We start from the raw sequence: 23,359 nt of genomic DNA, 5'->3' as shown, positions 1-23,359 counted from the left end.
ATTATTTTTTGAAATAGCTATATGTGCCGTCCCGTTTATCCCATCCCGTTCCGTTCCGGTCCATTCCGGTCCGTCCCGGTTCTATCCCGGTATATAGTGGGACGGGACGGAACCGAGCCTCCATCCCGGTAGTTCCGGTCCGGTTCATCCCGGTACCGGTCAACAACCCGGTCAAACCGTCCCGTTCCGGTCCGGTTCCGGTTCGTTCCGGTCCGGTGGTCCCATTCCGGTCCGGTGCCCAGCCTTATCTTGACCTAATGCACAACATTTGACTCCATAATTGTACGCACATAATCAGTACACCACCACTGCTACTTTCAGCTTCCACATATGTGAAATTTGCCATCTGTTTGGCAATAGTTATCTGATTAATGATGAAGTTATGACATCCAGTTTTGTTTCCTGCAAGCAATAAACATCACCCCTCCATTCCACTATCAATGTCTTCAGAACTCTACTTTTTCGCCCTATTATTAAGTCCCCTTCATATTCCCGCTAAATATTTTCAGCTCCATGGTTACCCTGTAAGTCAGTAATCTTCCCTTGCAACTCTCACTATTACTATACAGTTTACCTAAACCACTATTTTTTTTACTTCAACTTTCCCAACCCTTCTTGGACTTGTTGGACTTACCATACCTTTGGAGGAGTTCTTTGAATTCTCATACTGTCTATTTTAGTCAATATAGTTTACATTCCTTCTTGTTTCAAAACCTTATAGGTGAACCCCCATTTGTTTGCTCAGTTTCAGAAAATTTCGCCGAACCCATGCAGTGGCGTCAGCTTCCTTTGATTGGATCTGGCCCACGGGTTCATCATTATGACACTCAAATAATTGAATTTGTTCCTCTCTGTCAATTGGTTGAATTTATATAGTTGGTGTTGATACCACATCCATAATCATCTCCTTTATTTAACTTTGTTTTTGAGAAGATAACATTTTGTATATATTAACTACAAAACAGTACTGAAACCTTATATACAAGTGAGCAAAAGTCAGCAAACGAATCTTCCTTCCTAACATGAACCTAATGTGTCTAGGATAGATAGTGCATCTTCAGGGTAGGTTTGGTTGCACCAAAAACAGAAAACAATAATACAGTTGACTTTGATTTTTTGACTGTATTGCTGCTGCTTTCAGAGCATTCTTTTGTCTCCAAATAGTCCACCAAATGCATGCGACCATCCTCCATCTGCCTCTATGCTCCAGCTCCAGCTGCTTCCCAACTAAAGAGAGCTTTAGTAATCTTTCTAGGCATTGCCCATGCTATGCCTCTGAGATTAATGAAGATCTTCCATAACTGATCAGTTGTATTGCAGCGTAAAAACAGATGTCCCACTGTCTCCAGTTCCTTTTTACGTAAAAAAAGAACATCTTGAACATAGAATCTACTTTGTCTTGATTAGATTTTCTTGTGCGAGCTCAGCCTCTTTTACCAGTAACCATGTGAAACATGCAACCTCAAAAGGTCTTTTGGTCTTCAGATATGTTTCCAGAGTCAATTACTTACTTGAGGTTGAGGTTGATTTATTTTTTATAAGATGCATTAACACTGACTCTTCCACTGCTATGTCCTTGACATTTCAGTTTGTCCTCTCCATCCTGGTTTCGTGTGAAGTTATCCAGCTGTTTGAAAAACTCAAATCATTCTATTCATCTCCCAATCATTCAGGTTTCTTCTCCCCATCATCTCTTTTCTATTTTGCAGGTAAGGGTTCCATAAACTCAGCAAATTTCTGAAAACAGGGAGAATTTTGAAGAAGAAGAAGAGAAGAGGTCTGAGAAGCATGGGTCAAGCCTCTGGTAGCACCTTCAATTTCAACAAAGATTGGGACTAATGCCTATTTTGTCAATACCAAAGAATTTGTTCAAAACTGGCTTTGTCAGGTTAAGATGACGACCCAAAATCAGGAAGTGCAGTCTCAGCAGCAAACTTTGGGTTATTTTTATTTTTATTGATTGAAGGCCCAGAATCTAGTCATGGGTTTTTATAAAAATTGTCAGGCACCTTACATCTATTTCCTTTATTAACAGGTTTTGCATTGCCCATATACCTGTAACCTGTCAGCCTCCTTTTCCCTTTGTCTCTCCCATTTGTAATTTTAACAGAGGCCAAAGGGATTGGCCCGATAATGTTTGGTCTGCTTCGGCTGCAATGTCTTTAAATCCTTGCCACGTGTCTCCCTAACTTTATCGTTTTGAAATTCAAATACTAAACCCCCACCGTACCCACAACCCCTGCGTGCCCCATCACAAGTTTGTTGTACCCAAAGGACCAAGATTTTGTCTAGAAGATCCTAGATTCAGGTCGGACCATCTGGAAGGAGGTTCTGCTGCACTTCTACCACAAGTTCCAACCATTTTAGGACTGAAAGCTGTTGTGTTTTCCCACCCAAAGAGAGATCTTAAAGATCAAGTCTCCTTACTGTACTCTTATCTGGGGGGCCTTTTGACTTGGATTCTAGCCCACCCTGTGTTTTGGTGTCTCCTCAGTTCCGAGCCAACCATCACACATCCTTCTTAAGTTGTCTTAAGATGAATAAAACTTCATTTCACAAGCTAAGTTAGTAACATATTTACCCCTAAATAAGCCCCAGCAGGCAGTGATATGGAAAATTAACATAGAATTTCGCCTAAAACTGTAGCATTCAAATTCAAAGTGGTTATGTGCACTCACATGTTTATGCAAAGCAGTTTCTACTACTAATACTTGTATATTTCTTTATGAAAAGTCAAATACGCATACTCATATATTTTGTACCAACTATTTTAGTATGGCAGATGCAACATCAGGATAGATACACCGGTATACTGTATACACCTTATGATTCTATGTTACTGGATATCCAAACATGAAATGGCACTAGAAAGCAACCTATTGCAACAAACCTGGAGAGGAGTTCCAGTCAAAAGAACACGATGCCTGCTAGAGTACTGCTTCAAAGATGAAAACAACTTGGAATCCTTGTTCTTGAGACGATGACCTTCATCAACAATCTAAATGCAGATGCCAAGCATCTTTTAGAGGCAAAAGGAATAACAAAAGCTAATGGCACAATTAAGGATTTTGAAGGAAATTACCATGCACTCCCACATGATTGGCTTCAGAGAGGCACTATCCATGAGGATCATTTCGTATGATGTAAGGAGGACATCAAATTTTATCCTATCTTGCTTGCTTTCACCAACAATTTGACCAGATTTCTTTTTCTTGGTCTTCTTAAGATTTTTGGGGAAAAATAGTTCATATTCTCTAATAACAGCACGAGCTTGTGCGCCTCCCACATACATAACCTACGGATGTCAATTCTCCTCAGAGAAGAATGATCTGATATTCATCTTAGTAATTATTATTCTGCTATTCATAGTAGGAAATACATCACCTCAAACTTACCACATTCATTTGAGGAGCCCAAGTGGCAAACTCACGCTCCCAATTTCTCAATGTCGAAAGAGGTGCTATTACTAAATGTGGAGAGACCTTCTCTTCAAAAAGAGAGGCTAGAAGTGCAATACTCTGTATTGTTTTGCCTGCAAGATTGAAAATGCATCAGCAAAAAAGAACTAGCAGTATTGCAGAATAAACTATATGCAATAAGGACAACAGAGAAAAATAATTCAGGAAAGGACCATGTTGCAATTGTATATGATAAAGCAAATGAGAAAAAAGACGAGAATAAAACAATTGAAGCAGTGGAAGAATAAAATAAATCTTACCTAGCCCCATTTCATCAGCCAGAATGACATGTGTCTGTTTGGACCAAGCAAAACGCAGGAAATTCAGCCCTTCAAGCTGGTATGGATGCAGTGATCCTTTATTTCAACCAGAGAGAAGATTAAGGAACTTCACTAGATGAATATAACATACATAGACTAATTAAAACTGGTACCATATATACCTCCAGATAGAAATTCAGGACTGCTTTCATACTGTTGAAACTCTTTGGCTTTCTTGTTAGATTCAGTTGTCTCTATAGGCCTTCCCTTTTGTTTACTTGAAGATTTTTTACGTCTAGACTGAACTACATGAAATCTTTCAATTTCGTGCAGAAAAGAAGAAATGTCTGATTCAAATTCCCAGTAGCACTCATCATACGGAAGCTCCTTCCACTTTACAAGATACTCTTTTTCTTCACCATCTCCCCTAAGAACATCAGCATATTATTAGATGCAATTTACCCTGAGACTTGTACTTCATTTGTAGGCCCAAAATAGTAAATTTTAAATAAAATGAACAATTTAAGGAATTGAAAACTCAACTAATAGGCACTTTAACAACCAATTACTATACTAACATGCCACTTAATACCCCCCATGTGGCCATTGACATGTATATGCTTGCTTTATTAGCACAATCATATTTCTTAATAAGGGTCTCTAGTTTCAAAATTATTTAGAATAAGGAAACTTGTTAATATGGCAAGAGCATACTCTAGTTAACATGGAAAATAACACAACTAAAATGAATTTCGGGCCAAAAAGTTTTTTACCTTATTTTTGTTCCAAAAGACACTAGAATCGTAATAATTTTGTAATTAGGAATATCACTTATCTTTCCTTTTTAGGATCACTTTTTTTAGAAAAAGGTAACCTTGTATTCACACCAAAAGATTCATCATCCAAAAAAATGATGAATTGGAAACTTACATCCCACATAGGGTATTCTTTACAAGTTTCCTATAAAACCAACCAATTCTACTATCTCCCTTATCTGATTTTGTTTACACCAAAAAAAACAAAACGCTTATACAATTCATTCTAATTTTCTGTAAGTTTTTTGTCCATCAAAGCACCTTGAGTTCCTTTCTTTCCAAAGAGTCCACCATATGCATGCTGGGATAGTTCTCCACCAGAATTCTTTTCTTCCACTGTTGCCAATACCTTTCCAACTGCTTAGGAGTTCTATAGTCGTGTTAAGCATCACCCACTTAACTCCTAACAAACAAATAAAAACATGTTCCGTAGGCTCAAAACTGCCTTACAGTGAAGGAATAGATGATCATTGATTTCTTCTTCCTTCTCACACATGACACATCTTGAGCAAATCTGCCAGCCCCCCTTTTCTGTAAAGCCTCATGAGTTAGGCATGCCTATCTACATACCAACCAAGTAAAACAAGCCACCTTTGGAGATCATTTGGTCTTCCAAACTAGCTTCCAAGGCCATCTGTCTAGCTCTGTCTGTAGTGTGTTAAGATTCCAATAACATGATTTCACTGTGAACACCCCCTTGTTGTGTAGTTTCCATCTAGGTTTGTCATGTCTCACAAATAGAGTTGGATGTGAGTTTAGAACTTCCAATAAATTGGCAACTTCTCCAATTTCCCAGTTATTAAATGCTCTTCTAAATAAGAGGTCGCAACCTTGTTGGCTCCAAACTTGGGCTACCTTGGCATTCCTCTGAAGACTTAAGGTATATAGGTGTGGAAAAGAGTTTCTAAGACTATCTTCTCCAATCCACACCTCATTCCAAAAGTCATTACCCACAGTGATTGAGATGTTATTGTTGAATTGTGGATTGGGGCCACAGTCTTCTTATGGTTTTCCAAACACTACACCCAATGGTGCCCACAACTTCCTCAGTTGTCCATTGAGTAAGTAAACCATATTTCCCTGCTATAAATCTTCTCCAGATGGCTCCCTCTTCTAAGCAGAACCTTTTTTTTTTGAGGCTGGTAACATTAGTCTATAGATATCCACAGGTAAACTACAACCAAAAGTGTAGTTCCCCTTCAAAAAAAAGTATTACATCTTACAGAATCTTTGACTTAATAAGATTGAAGCCTATAAACAATCTAGTACATCAAAGATGTCTTCTGTTCTAGCTAAAATATCTTGTTTACACCAAAAATAGAGAAGAGCTAAGCAATTCATTTTAATCTTCTGAAGGCTATTCTGTACATTCTCAAAGCTCCTATTGTTCCTCTCTTTCCAAATTGTCCACCAAACACATGCTGGGACAAACTTCCATCTCTCCTCCTTTGAAGCATTGCCATCCCTAATCCAGCTACTTAGAACTCCTTTGATGCTTCCTGGTTTCACCCACGTAATTCCTTTCAGGCAAATGAACATTCTCCATAGCTGCTCAGTCCACTTACAGTAGTAAAAAAAAGGTGGTTGATTGTCTCTGCTTGCTCTCCACACAGAGTACATCTAGAGGCAAATTGATATCCTCTTTTCTTCAGATTTTCATGGGTCAGAACCGCTTCTTTTGACAGCAACCACAAAAAGCAATTCACTTTGTAGGGCACCTTTGGTTTCTAGATCATCCTCCATGGCCAGTCTGTCTCTTGGTCTGCAGTCTTGTTGAGTGCCCTATATGCTGAATTGACTGAGAATTTACCATGAATGTCACTCTGCCAAACCAGTGAGTCTTTCTCCTCAGTAAGATTGCTAAAATTATCTACTGAATTCTGAAGTGCAATTACCTTCTCTATTTCCCAGTCATTTAGGTGTCTCCTTAGGAACAAATTCCAGCCTTGACCAGTCCACATTGTGGCCACTGTTGCCTGTTGTTGTTGACATAACATGTATAGTTCCGGATGCAGCTGTTTCATGGGTGTTGCTCCACTCCATTTGTCCTCCCAGAAGGAGGTCTTTTGACCATCTCCCACTTTGATTCTGGATCTGTAATACAACATAGGCCACAGGTTCCTGATTGCTCTCCATACAGTGCAGTTGTATGGAATGTCAACCACTTTTGTCATCCACTTGTCCTCCATGCCATACTTTGCTATGATGACCTCCTTCCAAAGCGTATGATCTTCATTGGCGAATTTCCACAGCCACTTCAACATGAGGCTTTGGTTTTGCTTCCTTAAGTTCCTGATGCCTAGGCCACCTGTATCCTTGTTCACTATCAGTTCCTCCCGTTTAACTAGGTGGAACTTCTTTTTGTCTTCACTGCCTTGCCATAGGAAATTTCTCCTAAGGGCATCGATGCTCTTAGATACACTTGCAGGCATTGGATATACTGACATCATATAGGAAGGTAGTGCATCAAGGACACTATTGATTAAAGTTAGTCTGCCTCCCAAGGAGAGGTACTGACTTTTCCAATTGGTGAGTTTCTTTTCACATTTCTCAAGGACCCCATTCCAAATACCTTTGGACTTGCTATTTGCTCCCAGAGGCATGCCTAGGTAGGTTGTTGGAAGTTCCCCAATCTTGCCTCCTAGCTTACTAGCCAATCTTTCCATCCCTGTCACAGTGTTGATAGAATAGATAAAGCTCTTTCCCCAATTGATATGGAGTCCAGAGACTGCCTCAAAAATGACAAAAATAATCCTCAAAATCAAGATTTGGTCTGTTTTTGCTTCACAAAACACCAATGTATCATCTGCATATTGAAGGTGAGTTACCTCCAAGTTGTTTAGTTCTCCTGCTTGGAATCCTTTGATCCATCCTTTCCCTTTTGCTGTGTTGATCAAGTTACTCAACCCTTCCATGGCTATAATGAACAGAAAGGGAGATAGTGGGTCCCCCTGTCTCAATCCTCTTTGGGAAGCAAAAAATCCAGTAGGTGCTCTGTTGATTAGGATGGAGAATCTCACAGTGCCAATACAATGTTTGATCCAGTTGATCCATTTAACTCCAAAACCCATTCTTTCCAGCATCTGGATGAGGAAATTCCAATTTAGGTAGTCAAAAGCTTTCTGGATGTCCAATTTGCAGGCAATCCCTGGCTTGTTGCTTCTTTCTCTAGCTTCAATACATTCATTTGCGATTAAAACAGCATCCATGATCTGCCTTCCTTTGATGAAGGCCATCTGTTGCCTGTCTACTATGCCTTGGATTACTTTTTTTAGTCTCTCTGCAAGGAGCTTAGCTATGATCTTGTAGACCCCCCCAATAAGGCTTATGGGTCTGAAATATTTTAGTTCCTCAGCACCCACCTTCTTTGGAATCAAAGCAACAAAGGTTGCATTCAGGCTCGAAGAAGCACTTATCATGGAAATTTTGAATTGCAGCTACAAGGTCTACATTAATAATGTCCCAACACTGCCTGAAAAATTCCACGGAGAAGCCATCTGGACCTGGGGCCTTGTCCCCATGCCTTGATGCTTTCCAATATCTCATGAGGTTCAAAAGGGGCTTCCAACATGGAACTGTCTCTGTTATTGATCCTATGGCAATTATCCATCTCTAAATGAGGCCTCCATTCTTCTGTTTCAGCATATAAGTTCTCATAGAAGGTCACTATGAGAAGCAGAACCTCCGGAGCCATTTTTGCAAAAGAGAAGTGTTCTGTTTTCTAAGGTTCTTCAAACTAAGCCCCCCTTGCTGATTGTTGAGGGTCAATACATCCCATTTCACCAGATTGTAACCTCTCTTCTCCTTGTTTCCTTGCCATAGAAAGGACCTCCTCACCCTGTTAAATCTTTTCTCAATGCTCTTTGGTATAGGGAAAAGGCTCATCATGTATGTTGGGAGGCCATCCAGTACTTGATGAGAGTCAATCTGCCCCCTAATAGATATTGACTTTTCCACCTGGACAATTTTTTCACACCTTTCCATCTCCCCACTCTACACTTCTAATTCTTTATTTTTGGCCCCTAATGGCAACCCCAATTATTTAGTTGGTAAGGAGTCCACTTGACAACCCAAAATAGCAGCTAACTCTTGCAAATTCCCAACCTGGTTGATAGGGAAAATGTGGCTTTTCAACCAGTGTACATGAAGACCTGAGATTCCTTCAAAAATAGTTAGGATGGCTCTTAGATGCCTGATCTGACTTGACTCTGCTTCACATAAAATTAAGGCATCATCTACACATAACAGATGAGATACTTCCAGATCTACCCCTCTTCCTGACTGAGCACGGAAACTTTTCACCCATCTATTTGCATTTGCTATCCTGAACATGTGATTTAGACCTTCCATAGCTAGCAAGAATAGGAAAGGTGACATGGGGTCCCCTTGCCTAAAACCCCTGTGAGATTGAAAGAAACCTTCTGTGTTGCCATTTATTATAAGGGAAAACTTCACACTAGAGATACAAAAGTTGATCCATTTGATCCACCTACTACCATAACCCATGTCTTTCAAAAAATTTAGGAGAAAATTCCAATTGACATGGTCATAGGCCTTTCCAACATCCAATTTGCATATGATCCCCGGTTTCTTCTGTTTAACCCTTGAGTCAACCAGTTCATTGGCTAACAGGGATGCATCAAGAATTTGTCTCCCTCTCAAGAATGCCATTTGGTGACCATCTACTAGTTTCCCAATAACTGTTTTGAGTCTTTCAGTTATCAGTTTAGAGATAATTTTGTAAACCCCCCAATCAAGCTAATAGGTCTGAAGTCCTTTAGTTCCACAGCCCCAGGTTTCTTTGGGATCAATGCTATAAGGGTCGCATTGAAAGATTTTCAAAGATTCCCCTTTGGTGAAAATTATGAATAGTCTGCATCAGATCTTCCTTCAATGTATCCCAGCATACCTTGAAAAAGCTCTCCATCACTGTTTGATAATTTGCAACGCTTTTGTTTCTGTGAAAGGTCTGAAGCCAATCATTCTCCTCTATGGAAACTGTAGGATATCCTGTCAAAACAAAAGCAGGTCTCCATGGCTCAGGCTCTATGTATAAATTGGAGTAGAAATCTATCATAGCTTTTTTTATTTCTTCTGGTTCTTGTACTTCCTCACCCCTTACCACCAATCTATCTATTGTGTTGTACCTTCTATGTGATGTTGCCAATCTTTGGAAGAATCTGGTGTTCTTATCCCCTTGTTTCAACCATAGTGTTCTAGATTTTTGCCTCCATTTTTTTTTTGATAACCGAGAAATCCGTCTGTGACCCGCCCTTTGGACCAATCACAGCCTTCTAAACTCGGTGGCTATTGGGCCCGCCCCTCTACCCTTCTCCACTTAAATACCAGGCTTCACTTTGCATGGTGTGGGGCTTTCCACAAGTATTGTTGCCCTAACCATCATTTCTTCTTCTGATAAATCTGTCTTCTTGCGTTCTATCCAAAACCGCCAGTTCTTCAAGAAGACTATTTTTTTGTCAGCCATTTCGACGAAGGTTTTCCTACTCCACTCTTTCAATTTTTGTTTCAGCAAAATCAATTTGGTGCACAGTTTATAGTTTGGACACCCTTCAACTATGAAGCCATTCCACCATTCCTGGACCATCTCATTAAATCCCTCCACTTTCAGCCACGAATTCTCGAATTTAAAATAGGAGTGTCGTTGCTCCCAGTCACCACACTCCAAAATGATATGACTATGATCAGAGGCTACTCTAGGCAGAATCCTTTGTCTAATGTTCTTGAAGATTTCCTCCCATTCCATAGAGTACAGGAATCTATCCAACCTTGCATTATTCTGATGATTGAGCCCCCTGATCCAAGTGTATTTACCCCCGATCAAAATAGGGTCGTGAAGCTCCAAATCTTCAATCCATTTGGAGAAGTCAGTCATTACATTAGTTGTTCTGGAACATCCCCTTCTTTCCACTATATGTCTAACCGTGTTAAAATCTCCCAAGTTACCCGTGACCCTTCACTCAATTCCTTCATTGCAGCTATTTCCTCCCAGCATTCAAGCTTCTTCTTTCTAGTGTGAGGAGCATATACACCAGTAAAGGACAAACAGAAAGATTCTTGTAGAGCTTCAAATTTACATGTGATTGAGAAGTTGTCTTCCTCCACTTTGGTACCCCTCCATACTCTGTTGTCCCACATTAAAAGGATACCCCCTTTGCTGCATCACTTCTAAACACTATTTAAGCCCAACATGTTTGAGGGAATATTTCTTTTTGAAATTGGTAACATGTTTGAGGGAATAATCAAAGCATTCACTCGCAATATCTTTTCTTTTCTCATTCCTTACATAATATCAGAGCCAAGGGTTTGAGTGCCTACTGGAACAACATTTTTTCTCTCGTCTAAAAGTTCCTTCACTTACTGTCTTACTCTTATTACAGTTAATAAAAGGTAAATTAAAAATATAGTTATTACCTTTCCGAGAAACAATTTCTTCTTTTTTTTCCTCAACCCCACAAAAGAAATTATGGCGGTTCACAACTAATAGAGCAGGAATCTATCTTCATCGGAATCAAGAGATCAATCATCTCATTATATTACCCTTGATTAGAGATTATTATTTGGACTATCTTTAGCACCAGATCGCATCATCCGCATCTACAGCTTGCACAACTTAGGCCTCATTTGTTTGCACTTAACTGAGGTCTGAATCTGAATGGTTCAGACATTAGATCACTTAGATCATTAAGAGCATTTGTTTTCATTAAGAATCTAAGCACTTCATGGGCCTGAAATAGATCTTAATCATTAAGACCTCAGACGGAGTCTTAATGTCACTAAGAGGTATCCTTATGTGGATAATATTCACCATCACTCTATCCACAATCAACATCCACCACCACTGACCACCTCTGTCACCATCACCACCACTACCACCATTACCGTTGTCTACCACCAACCAACTCTGTCATCACAACTTCCACCGTTGCTAACTACCATTGTCACTTGCTACCACACATACCTCCTCCATCATTATGATTATATCCATTGCCACCACCACTGACCACCTCTGTCACCATCACCACCACTACCACCATTACCGTTGTCTACCACCAACCAACTCTGTCATCACAACTTCCACCGTTGCTAACTACCATTGTCACTTGCTACCACACATACCTCCTCCATCATTATGATTATATCCATTGCCACCACCACCCCATCTTTGTTGTCGCCGCCACCTCTATCACCACTATAGTCAATTCTTACTACCAACAAACTCCGTCGCCACAACACCTCCACCAACTACCACCATACATTCTTCAATCACCACTACCACCATCACCATCTCCACCACTACTATTAGTCACTACCACCATTATGGTCAATCTCTACTATCAACCACCTCCATCATCACCACTAGTATCACCGCCAACTACCACAAACACATCACCAACCACCACACATTCTTCACCCATTACCATCAGCACCGCCAACTACTAACATCAACCAACTCCATTACAACAACCAAACACCACTGCCAAGCGCCACCATTATGATAGTCAACACAACACCAACCACCTCCACCATCGCAACTATCCCAACCATCATTACTAGCCACTGACAACTACTACCATTACCACCACCACTACAAACTATCTTCACCATCACTAGCAAGTATAAGTATTTCATTTTTTCATCAAGTAATGATTTTATTTTATTAATTCTTTTTTAATTTTTAATATTTAATTAATTTTTATTTGAAACTGTATATTTATTATGTACATATAAATAGATTATGTACATTCAGATGTTGAAAACATACCGTTTTAATCATTCAGTGTTCAAATCTAGTGACAACTTCTTAATCATTCAGATGCGCATTCAGATTCAGACGTTTAAATCTTAATGAAAACAAATGAGACCTTAATCTAGTAACTTGTTTGCCTGTGTCACACAATCTTCTTCATTTGGGCCATGGATTCTTGATTTGGGTGCTTTTACTCGTATTTCTAGTAACAAATCAAAGTCCATCCATGTTGTGAAAGGGAACTGTCTATCCACACTGTTTTTTTGGTGTAAATGAAATTGTTAAGTAGATTTCATAGGCTCTCTGTAAACTAGATTCTACTTTTACTTCACCTTGTAACACTTTTTGAGGTAGCCAGCATTCCTTAATGTGGAGGAATACAATAGTACCATTTATCAAAAAATAATATTTCCTTCAAGTTTTGTATGGGTTACTCTTAGATTTATTCTCCAGCCTTCAAGAATCAACTTAAAGGTGATAAGAATATTCTTTCTAAATCTTGGATCATGTTTAGATATTCAAGAAAGGTTGTAAGTTGCAACTTATTGTTGGTGGTGTTGTTACTCTAAAAGAGGTCAGATCCTTTATTTATTTCCTAAATTATTTCTCCCCAAAAGCATTCTTTGTGACTAATTATTGTTGTTAGGAATAAATTTTGAAGATAGAATTATCTTGAAGTTCTCAAAGTCATTCTTGACCTTCTTGATCCATCTTGAATTCAGGAATACTTTCTTGAAATCGTTCCATCTTTAATTTCAGTTTGGTTTCATTTCTTTATATTTATTTTTAGCTTCATCACATTTCCTAAATTTTCCTTAAGTTCTTGATTTTTCCTTATCAAGTTATTGGATCGGGTCGAAAATGCAATGTCACTCGATCATTTTCAAACTAACTGCAATCTTAATTTGTCGGTGAAGATCCCACCAGAACGCCCTCTACTTCTAGGATTCTTATCACCTAACATAGCAAAAAACTATAAAAATCGCAACTCCAAATGTGAGTTCCTGCTAAAAGCTTTTTTCACAATTGCCATCAAATCTAACTGACGGAGTTCTTTTAAATATTTGAAGGAGAGCAATGTTGGGAACTCTTTCTAAATATGTATGGTATCAAATGGGTAATGCCTCCCAATATTAGGAGCTTGTTCGAGACATGGCATTATTTTTAAAATGGCAAAAAGTAAACAAGCAGTATGGAGAACAATTCCTCTTTGCATTTTATGGACAATTTGGCCAAAAACGAATAAGATCTACTTTGAAGCGAAAGGGCAACATATATCCTGGGAATTGTTGTCTTTTGAATTTGTATTTTTGGTGTAAAAGCAGTGTCATTGAAAATATGGAGCAATACATGAACTTCCTAGAAGAGATTGGAGATCTGTAGTTTAGTCGTGGCAGTGTTGGTGGTTGGACTTTTGTATCCTACACCACTACCATCCACAGCTCATGAACGTTTCAACTGTTTACATGGAGCTTCCTTCTCAACAATGATTTCCACTTGACGATTAAATCAAAGCTCAACCTTAAGCTAAGGATAACAACTCTTAATTAATATTATCAGTTTTGCATGCATTAGGGGGAAGTAACTAAACATTTTGGAAGCAAAAAAGAAAGCATTGACCAGAAAATTTTGAGGACAGCTCAACTCCCCATATTTTTAAAATAAAGCATCTCAACTGAATATCTATAAGTCAGTTCTTTAAAAGCACCTGCAAGCAAGAATTCGATCAACTGTAGTCCACTCGGGTCGGATTGCGACGTATTCATCTTCAGAGTTAGTCATTGATGACATTTGGCGATGGAAATTATTCACTTTAGTCTTCAAACGGGGATATGCTTTGTAAGCTTTTACGAACTCTTTCTCTGGCACCCTGCAATAGTTAAAGCGCAGTATGACTTCAAATACAAGATGTCAAAAGGTCTAAAGAGATAACATAACATATTAAACTGATCATTTACACAAACAAGCATTATGGTGAAGCATAGAAGACAGATATAAGCAGTACAAGATGATCTTTGTTGCTATATTGACATAGGTGTAAAGAGAATCTAGAGCAAATAAAGTAGTAGTTAAAAATAAATACCATGTGCAGTGAAGATAAGACAATCCTTTCCACTTAACAAGGTACTGTTTAACAAATACTTGCTTCGACCCTAGCTTGGAAGCATCCTGATCCTCAGCAACAGTAGGGCGCATTTCACAGTCCAATATTTTGTCAATATCATTCAGGGGACTCACCTACAGAAAAATGGTAATATCTAGCGTAAATCTAGGTGGGAAGGGAAGGGAACTGACGACAATAGCAGAATTCCATGTTTAAATATATAAATTTGATAGAAGGATGGGTACATACACATTCAGGGCAACTCCAACGGCTTGGAAGAGGAGCCTTTAGTGGAGGAAGTAAACACTTGGGGTGGTAAGCATAGTTACACGTTTCACAATACAAAAGATTACTATCTCCTCCACAAGCTTGACAGGAATCGTCTTTCTATCAAAAGAAGCAATTTGCATTGTTATTTCTGATGTAAGTGAAACAAATAAAGGTCATTACAATTAAACACTACAAAAGAGAACATGTTTCCAGAAAGCTGCTAATGCAACCATGAGAGACTTGTATTGTTATGTACTGGCACGTGTTTATGATTAATGGATCTTGCGTTGTTTATTCCTAAAATATGAGCAAAATTCCCTAAATAAACTAAGATATGATGTAATCAATCAAGGACAAAGGGAAAGGATGTGATTTAACCAGAGGCGGTATATTCTGTAGTACTCCTCATCGGCCTATTTGGGTACATTACCATTCCATGAGTAAAGAAAAACCTTCCTCTTTCTTTTTTAACTTGATCGTTAGTAGCCATAATGAAAATGAAAGAATAGAGGTGTTAGAGGCGAAGAAGAAAACCCTACGGCTAAGACTCTTATCGAAAACTTGGTACTATTCTATGTAAAGTAATGATAGCTTGTAAGTGGTTTGTGGCTTCATCGCTAAATATCCTCTTATAATATATTCTTTCTTTATCCTTTTTCCTGGGTTAAATACGTCCTCTGTTTATACAAAGAAAGTTGTCCAGATTACAGTTAAATAGTTACTACTTTATCTAATCTATATAATAGCAGGTGCATGACACGATATTATATTTATTATATGTAAGTGAAACCAAAAAGGTCTTAGCGAAAAGATTAGATGTTTTATGTAACAAGCACAATGTGTTGGTAGAAAGATACAAAATAAGAATAGACAAATAATTTGTGTATGCATGAACCTAATATGGAATGTCTTACAGATGCACTAAATGACAAAAACGCATTTTTATTAGTTAATTGTATCATTAATTGGTGTATTGCTTGTGCAATATCTTATATCATAGAAAGAAAGTACTTTACTTTTTACTGATTATCAATTTCTCATAAAAATACATTGTTATGCATGGAAATAATTTATACGTGGAAAGATCTAAAGTAAAATGTTGATAAATCAAAATATCGATGAAAAATTGGACAATCATTTTACTCTTCAAACGAAAAAAAGAAAGGGCAGTCTAGTGCACAAAGCATTGAACGCGGGTTCGGGGAAGGGCCGCACCTCAAAGGGTGTGATGTAGACGGTCTACCCTAATGCAAGCACTAATAGTTGCTTCTGGGGCTCGAACTCGTAGCCTAAAGTCACATGAAGACAACTTTACCAATGCTCCACGGCTCAAACCCGTCACTCTTCAAACAAACATTCCTATAAAATTTGTGTAACACTAATAGGTGTAAAGTCTCTCATTATACTCTTTAATGCAGCATAGCATTCTAGAACCTTCTTTTTTTTTAATAAAATTTTAGAACTATTTACAGTAATATCCCAATAAGACATCTAAGGAGTCAAGTGGGGCAGAATTTTGTCATATTATTAGCTTTTTTCTTAATTTTTATTTTATAACTCTAACATATTATTAAATAGTAATTATGTAATTTTTTAAAAGTATGTTTGTGATATGGGGACATCCATTTGCGCATACCCAGCAACTACTAAGCTACAAATGTATGAGAGGACATTTGACGTTAGGAGCAGAACCAATCCTGGCTGCAGTCCAGGAGCTCAGGCACTTGCAAGAAGGCAACATGTGCCCACTAACAACCTCTACACATACTGAAAGTACATGTTAAGACACTTCATTTGACCACGTCAAGAAATATTCAAACCGAATCTTAACTATATTGGCTACATAAAAAGTCACGCTAGGGATAGTCTCAAGTAATGAGTATCATTAATTATCTTTGTGAAGAAATGTTTCTTCTATTGATAAATTGGTACAAAAAGAAATTAAACAAAAAGTGAAGACATAGTAAGAGATGACACACTGAAAGATATACTCACATCTCACTGTATCCACAAAACATGGTCCTACATTCATTATTGTTTCTCAGTATCTAGAGATGCTTGGAACTTCTGAAACTGAAACATTTAATGATTTTTCTAACCATCTGAATTTGTATATATAGTATATACAAAATCGTGGTGTTACCCAGTTACAAAACTTGTTATGTTTCTCTTCAATAATATCCATATAACACCCATCATAAAAAACAAATTGGAGGTTAAAATGGACACTACTTTTTTATAAGATCAAGATAAATAAATTAAGTTACTGGTTATTTCCTTTACTTCCACGCTACTTTCGGTCTCCGACACTATCCACTCTAACTATTTTTTCCCAATTTATGTTTATTTTTCATAAGAGTTTAACCAAATCTAACGTATGGACACACAGCAGATGTGCCTTGGCATGTAGTAATTCTTTATAAATCAAATATATTTTCAACATGGAAAAGCATTTAATAATAAATCAAATATATGCACTGATACACATTAAGCTGGTGTTATCTTTACAAAATTGGCATGATACAAATATGCATTAAGCCTCACAAAAATTAACCAACTATCTCGTGTGCCCTAGTATCTAGTTTTCAGAAATTCATTTAATTTATAACTACCTTGCTACGGAATATAATGCTTGCAAAATTGAATAGGAGCAAAATAATTCACTAAATTACTATATGCACTTAAAACTTTTAGTCTAAGAATTTTCCACATGTCAAGTACTAAGATTAGATGAACCTGTGACAGCTGCATCTTCTGAATCAAATCATTCTCTATACTTCTTTAGTATCACACTTTACTTTCCAAAGACAAAACATTTGAGTACAGGTCACATGTACAAATTTGTACATCTTAAGCTTCCACTAGCATGAATTAGAAGGCCATTTGTTTTATGATAAGTAAGATAGAAGCCCATTTGTGTCTGGATCTAATCAAAACAGCTACCGCCAGTCTTATCATGCCGAGCATGATATATGTTTGACTAAAAACTAATAAATTCTGTAGCTTCCTTTATTTTCCAGCTCTAGCTTCTGGAATATATGACTATAGGTTTCTTTAGAAGACATTTCATGGTTCACAAATAAAAGCCAAGAAAATAAAAACTTTATATCTTCAGAAGAGATGATTTAAACCACAAACTTTTGCAGCCAGAGCTTTGGACTGTGATTTTTCTAAAATAAGAAAGCTCTGGGCTATGAGGTGAAACAAACTTTTCTTGGAGGCAGTTTAATCAAAATCCAAAATGACCATCCTAAGCCTGGAACTCCTCAATTTTTTTTTGATAAGGTAAACACGCCTTCTTAGTTTCACATTCATCAACTTTACTATACAAGAATTGCTTAGAAGAGTTTCTGTTGTAATATCTAACCTCAAAAACTGGATTTGGCAGAAATTACAAATAAATCCCAAGATTATGCTACATGATTCTTTGAGAAGCTAAGATTATGAAATTGAACATATGAGGAGAAAAAATGCTCAATCTATATATAATAAATTTCCTTTCATGAATCCACACCGTTGAAGAAAGAAGAACATTAAGTATCAGTTTCTTTTTTGGAATGCATGTTATTGTATTGTTTATTGTTTAGTATTCACAAGTTAGTGTTCCACTTTTTTTGATAAAGAAGTTAGTCTTCCACTTTTTAGTTACAAGTTACAAGATATCTCCGCCAAAAAAAAACTCAACATGCATCCCATATTAGAGTTTAACATCCTTGAACTATACTCTAAACTTAAAGCACATCCTTGTAATATCATAGTTAACAAAAAACATCCTTCAAATATCTAAACATTAACAAATCCTATCCATTAGTTAAAGACTGTTAAAAATCTAACGGAGTGGATGAAATTCACTAAAAACTCCTCAGATTTGAACACTTCATTGACACCCACATTCTCTCATTTCTCAGAAAAATGAACTTTAACTTTCATTTGTTGAAGTATGCTTCCTTTTCCATACCCATCCTCCCCGATTATTATTAAATCTGTGATGCAATCATGCAAAGTCAAATCATGCAAACATGCAGATACTGAAACCCAGTACCCCTCAAGAACATGAAGAATGATTGCTTTCATACGTGGAACATGTGTTGTTCACACTGTCTTTACTCTCAATTAGAAGAAGGTAAATTAAAGGCTATGGCAAGCATAGTTGGTTTTTTTCTATAATGATCCAAAACCAATTAAGGTAACAGTGTATGTATTCTCCACTAAAACATGAAATATTTTCCCATCTCAATTTGGTTCTTTATTTTTAGCAATCAAAATTTAGCTAAGAGCTAACAACTTCTTGTTATTATGCTAATGTATATGTATATGCTCTGGCAAAAAAAATCGTAGAAGTGTCAGAAATGTCAATCCAACATCTTGTGCATATTTCATCTAGTAATGCTGCTAACATATTTCTCGTCTCATTCACATTATAATACCTATTTACGAACTCTCCTATTTTTTTATTTTTTTTTTGATGACCGAGAAATCCGTCGGTGGATAATGGGCCCGCCCTACGAACTCTCCTATTTTCCATCTATCATTTTGTTTCTGCTCTTTGACTGTGAGCACTCAATGGCGTCCGCAAAAAGACGAAGTGCTAATATTTAGAGATGATCGATGTTGATTCTTCTGGTTAACCAGCTTAAGGAGGAAGAAGATTGACTATGATTAAAAAAAGAACCTGACTATGATTAAAAAAAGAACCTAGTTGCAAATGGGGGAACTATAGTGGTGTCACATGAGTTTCGAAATGCTCTATTAGATTTCTAGCAGTTCTTGACAGAAGGGTGAAACTTGCTAGATTTTCAATAGTTGAAGGATGTTCCTTGTTCACTATGATATTACAAGGATGTATTTTAAGTTTGGTGTATAGTTGAGGGATGTTTTTAGCCAAAAACTCTTCCATACTACCAGGCAGATTCACGATTAACCGTGAACCTTGAAAGAGCGCCTGTTCTTTTATTTTTGACTGTACATATTCAGATGGTCCAAACAATTAATAGATTGGCCGACCGTGATAGTCCTCAAAATCAGTTCCCCTCTTCATGAAAGTCCTCAGGTATATCATAAGAGGGAGTAATCCTAACTCTTCATCTTGGAGGATGCTATGACGCTAGATAGGATGCATTACCTATTGCTACTGCAAGTATTTTATGTATTCTCCTAGTGCATATCCTTCTGAAAGAAATCAGGAGGCACCAACAAAGACATGTATTTTAATAGAAGATCAAGGTGCAATAGTTACAATTAGAAGGAATTTACCAGATCAGAAAGGAAGCAACCAGAGATCAACTTACGATCCCAGTCTTTCACAAACACCATGAAACAAAGGACGAGCATATTAAATTGCTAAATTTCAAAACTTAGCTTAACTCTAGTGTTGCCATTCCAACAATTTGAAAAGGAAAAAAAACAGTATAAAAATGTATTTATCTTCCAACAAGCATACGCACCAAGCTGGATTAAGTTATCTATGCTTAACTTAGCAGACAGACGGACAAGAAAAAAGGTACGGCTTTCCCCATGATGACCAAGCTAAAGCCCAAGTCGTGTCTAGTCTAAGTCATATCTTGAAGCTGAAAATGGATTCTTGAAGACGATACACACACGTAAACATAGGAAAACCAATACTAAAGTTGGGAGAAAGAACCCTACTATGGAATTAAAAAAGTCAAGCAAAGAGATGGTAAAAGAATTAGCAATAACCAACCAAATATACAAGAGCAATTTATAAATGAAATTTAGAGTTGTAGATTCAATGGGAAGAAGAACATCCAAAAAAAAAGAACCCTACTACAGAAAATGCCAAGTATATAAATAGTTAAAGACAATTCCCAATGTACAAGCAACTTACCACATCTGTTCGAACAATTTTCTCAACTTCCTGTTTCTTAGTCCCAGATTTTCCAGGCATCGTATCAGTTTCATCATCAGACTCATCTAACTTGTACATAGGTTTTCGATCTGACCGCACACGAAGTCTCTCCACCAAACTAGCCATTTTCTGCAATCAAACAAAGTCCAAAACTCTATACACATTCATATTTCTATGGACCAACAAAATCGTTTCCATGACACCCAAAAACAAAACAAACAAAGCAAAGCAAAGCAAATGTCATGAATGAAAATTGAAAACACAGAAAAATCAACCACTTGAACAGCACTCAATCAAAAGCAAACATGTTTGGTCCTCTTCAGTATCAGTATCAATGTCGACAACAGGAGAGCACCAAAAACCCTATAAACGTTAAGATGCTAAAATCAAATCAAAAACAAAAAACACCGATTTGAGGGAATGAAAATACCTGCTATCTGTTTGTGTAAATGCCACAAACAGAAAATGACTGCACCGATTAAGAAGAGAGGCAACACTCAGAATCTTTGTCCCTACTTCCCCAATTTCGTATTTATATAAAATTATTCTCTTCCCTCTTCCCTCAAAATCTCGGCAGATACTGCCGCTTTGGCTCCCAAGTTAATAAGTGGAGTTCTTTTTTGCCAAAAACATCCCTAAATTATACTCACTACTTAAATTATGTCCCTAAACACTTTATTCTGACAAAAAGATATCCTTAAAGTATTGTTAAGTGATCAAGTTGCATTGCAAATTTGATCAAGTTTAATACCGATCAAAATGTTATATTTTTTTTTTTTTTTTATTTTTTTATCAAATTTTGGCCATCAGGCCATTTTTATTAAAGAAATGCCCATTGGGCTATGTTCAAAAGATGGACCAAAATTGACCCAACAAGAATAAAATAAAAACAAAGCAAATAAATTCTATATCTAAAAGCACTAAAGTGAAAATTGAAATGACTCTTGGAACTCTCCAGAACTCCATGGTCAGCCATTTCCTCACCGATTTTTGTCCTGGTAAGGACCATTTCTCTTTTGAGTGAATGTTTGCCTCTTTGTTCAGTTCCCTTCTTTCTCTTCTTCTTCTTCTTCTTTTTGTTGTGATTCTCATTTTCCATTTTTGTGTGTTAATTGCAAGATTGATGTTGGGATCCATCGTTTGCTACGATCAGTGATCCATATTAATTGGATACTTTATGTCGAGATCCTGTGACTATTGGATGAGCTCTGTCTGTTGGGGTTTTCCTGTTTTTCATTGATTTTTCAGAAGTAGCATGAACCACCACTTCTATTTGAGTTGCTTGCTTTTTGTGTTTACCACTGTGGCTCACTGTTTGTACTTGTGTGTATGTCCCTGTCTTATTGTTGTGCTTTTGCCCATTTTCATATTATTTTTTTTCTTGGTACCTGCAAAATTGAGCAAATTATTAGAAAAAATCAGTTCCTCATAATTCGCCTCTCTGAGGATTTGAAACCGAGGAACAAATTTCCTTTGATGCACCTCCTCCTGCTTCTGATATATGTTTATTTTCTGCATTGTCGGATTCTTAGATATGGTACCACTAGTTTATCACTGTTCACTATTCTCTTGCCTTGAGATTCTAATTCTTGAAAACAATTCACCTGAACAGTCCATTTCTCTAGAGCTAGGTTAGCTAGGTAATCGGCTAGTTTGTTCCCTTCTCTGAAAATGTGTGATATAACCACTGTTTTTCCTTGCATTAGCCTCCATATTTCCTCCAGAATATTCACTACCTTCCATGGTACTTTCACACTCTTTCCACAATGTTTTTAAGTAATAGAGAATCAGTTTCTATAATCACCTTGTCTAGTTGTGCTGTCTCTATGTACTTCAAAGCATGTAAGAGTGCCATTGTTTCTGCCTGTGTATTAGTAATTAAAGGTTCATCAATCTCTTTAGCCTGAGCTTGTATGACATCCCCTTTATTATTTCTCACACAAAAACCCCAGGAACTTCTTCCTGGATTTCCTTTTGATGCTCCATCAGTGTTGACTTTAACCCAACCAGTATCTGGTGGTCCCCAAATAACTCTAGTTACCTTTACTGTTGGATTATAGTTGTGAATAGCCTCTACCACCATTGTCCATTTGTATAGGATGTACGTGCAATTTCTCCTCCTAGTTTTCATGAATAGAATCAATGTATGCATAATTTGATAGATCACCTTGTTACTGGAGATTTTCTTCCCATTTTTTAGTGTGTTTCTCCTTTTCCACAATTCCCACACTATGATAGAAGGGACAACCTGAAATATATACTTAATATGGTGATGTGCATCGATCTCCCACCATCGATTAATAATTTGGGATAGCTGCATGTTCTTCATGTTAATTCCCACTGGCCCACAGAAGTGCTTCCATACCATTTGAGCTATGGGGGAGTGTAGGAATACATGAGAAGTGTCTTCTACTTTAGAATTTTCACAACAATAACATCGTGAAGGGAATTGAATTCCCCACTTCTTCAATGTATCATCTAGGGGTAGTTTGGATTTCCACAATTTCCACATGAAAAAACAGATTTTGATAGGCATACCTTTGATCCACATGAGGTTGTACACCTTGTTAATTTCCTGTTTTTTGTCTTACTTTCTGGAATGCAGTACTTACTGTGAACTTTCCCCTAGATTCCAATTTCCAGTAAGGTCTATCAAACTCTTCAGTGTCCTTGGGTGGACTGATTCTTTGTAAAATGTGATCAGCCAAATCTTGAGGAAGTAATTCTTTTAAAGTTTGTTCATCCCAATGTCCTTCTTCTGCAACTTCTTTGACTAGAATGACTGTTTGATCGTACTCAAATTCTGGGGGAATAATTT

General features: G+C 37.3%; 1 protein-coding gene and 1 long non-coding RNA gene across 2 annotated transcripts in view; one reads left to right on the top strand and one right to left on the bottom strand.

The window, feature by feature from the left end:
- The window catches only part of LOC102597816 (CHD3-type chromatin-remodeling factor PICKLE-like), a 71,726-nt gene extending 50,602 nt beyond the window's left edge, over positions 1-21,124 (bottom strand). The window contains exons 1-10 of the mRNA XM_006343451.2: positions 20,972-21,124; positions 20,521-20,670; positions 14,655-14,792; positions 14,385-14,539; positions 14,010-14,171; positions 3,901-4,145; positions 3,719-3,814; positions 3,396-3,532; positions 3,083-3,295; positions 2,891-2,998 (exon numbers count right to left, since the gene is read on the bottom strand). Coding sequence (XP_006343513.1) covers positions 2,891-2,998; positions 3,083-3,295; positions 3,396-3,532; positions 3,719-3,814; positions 3,901-4,145; positions 14,010-14,171; positions 14,385-14,539; positions 14,655-14,792; positions 20,521-20,667 — 1,401 coding nt within the window. The 5' untranslated portion in view covers positions 20,668-20,670; positions 20,972-21,124. The remainder of the gene's footprint in view (positions 1-2,890; positions 2,999-3,082; positions 3,296-3,395; positions 3,533-3,718; positions 3,815-3,900; positions 4,146-14,009; positions 14,172-14,384; positions 14,540-14,654; positions 14,793-20,520; positions 20,671-20,971) is intronic.
- Positions 21,125-21,331: 207 nt separating this feature from the next.
- The window catches only part of LOC107059911 (uncharacterized), a 2,642-nt gene continuing 614 nt past the window's right edge, over positions 21,332-23,359 (top strand). Inside the window, exon 1 of the long non-coding RNA XR_001473018.1 lies at positions 21,332-21,539. This is a non-coding gene — a long non-coding RNA (uncharacterized lncRNA). The remainder of the gene's footprint in view (positions 21,540-23,359) is intronic.

This window comes from Solanum tuberosum, unplaced genomic scaffold (genome assembly GCF_000226075.1).
Source record: "Solanum tuberosum cultivar DM 1-3 516 R44 unplaced genomic scaffold, SolTub_3.0 scf00045, whole genome shotgun sequence".
In the NCBI taxonomy this organism is placed as follows: domain Eukaryota; kingdom Viridiplantae; phylum Streptophyta; class Magnoliopsida; order Solanales; family Solanaceae; genus Solanum; species Solanum tuberosum.
The sequence above is the reverse complement of the archived record's forward strand: the minus strand, read 5'-3'. Positions and strand labels throughout refer to the sequence as shown.